Source organism: Penaeus monodon, chromosome 30 (assembly GCF_015228065.2).
Source record: "Penaeus monodon isolate SGIC_2016 chromosome 30, NSTDA_Pmon_1, whole genome shotgun sequence".
Taxonomy (NCBI): domain Eukaryota; kingdom Metazoa; phylum Arthropoda; class Malacostraca; order Decapoda; family Penaeidae; genus Penaeus; species Penaeus monodon.
Window position 1 is genome coordinate 30,734,305 of NC_051415.1, and position 909 is coordinate 30,735,213.

General features: G+C 40.6%; 1 protein-coding gene across 6 annotated transcripts in view; it reads right to left on the reverse strand.

Annotated features, from left to right (window-relative positions):
- Positions 1 to 21: 21 nt before the first annotated feature.
- LOC119592701 (cation diffusion facilitator family protein 1-like) overlaps positions 22 to 909 on the reverse strand; it is a 24,219-nt gene continuing 23,331 nt past the window's right edge. For 3 of the 6 annotated variants that reach the window (XM_037941626.1, XM_037941629.1, XM_037941628.1), the window contains exons 9-10: positions 617 to 794; positions 114 to 451 (exon numbers count right to left, since the gene is read on the reverse strand). In XM_037941626.1, coding sequence (XP_037797554.1) covers positions 114 to 451; positions 617 to 794 — 516 coding nt within the window. Of the gene's footprint in view, positions 452 to 616; positions 795 to 909 lie in introns of all 6 variants that reach the window. The other 3 variants (XM_037941630.1, XM_037941624.1, XM_037941627.1) reach the window with 3 other exon arrangements.

Sequence of the window (909 nt, forward strand, 5' to 3'; positions counted from 1 at the left end):
AAGTGTGAAGTATATATAATCAATGTGACTTTTTCTGAATAGTTTATTTCACTAAAAGTCTAGATAGACTTCATTGTTGTGAAATGAAATGTCATTTAAAGTAATCACTTGTACTAATTTCCTTCACTTTCATGTCCTAAAGCCTCTTTTCGTGTCTTCATATTTTCTTCACTTTGTGGTGGGCTTCTACTCTCATTGGCATCATCACTTGCAACAGTTTTACTCTTCAAGAATGGAATCTCCTCCTCCGGCTGTTCCGTCTGATCGATTTCTCTTTGAGTTTTCGGCTGAAGTGGATCCTTCTCAAGTGGGACTCCTTCACCTGCCTCGCTATTCACACGTTTACCTTCACCTGCCTCGCTATTCACTTGTTTGCATGGCGCGTTTGTTATGATGCATCCGGTGTTGGTGGGTACACTCTCCTCCAATGTCTTGGTGTTTGCCGTAAGAACTGGTACAGGAAAGAAGTGAAAATTAATAATTGGCATTTGAGAATTAACCCCTTTTCTGAATTTAATTAGGAGAGGAAATCATTCATGTACATACGCCATGGAATCAGGTGGCTAGGTGACATAATACAAGACTAAATCAATTTCAGTGACATGCATAACGTTACCCCGTGGCCTTGTAGTGTTGACCGTTGTGAGTTCCTGGTGGCAGCAGTCATGGCAGCATTCCTTCTGAAAACAATGCTCATTTTCGCATCTCAAAAGACAGACTTGTCCCTTCGTCAGCAGGGTGGTATCCAGTGCCTCATCTGTGCCCATCCCAAGGTACTCTGGTTGTAGAGTGACCTGAGGAATTACGATTGTATTAATATAAATCTTGTTATGAGCTGTTATGCTTAACTGACATTAATTTGTTTGCATTTAAAGGTTTATTTGACACGTATATTACCTGGTTGCCGAA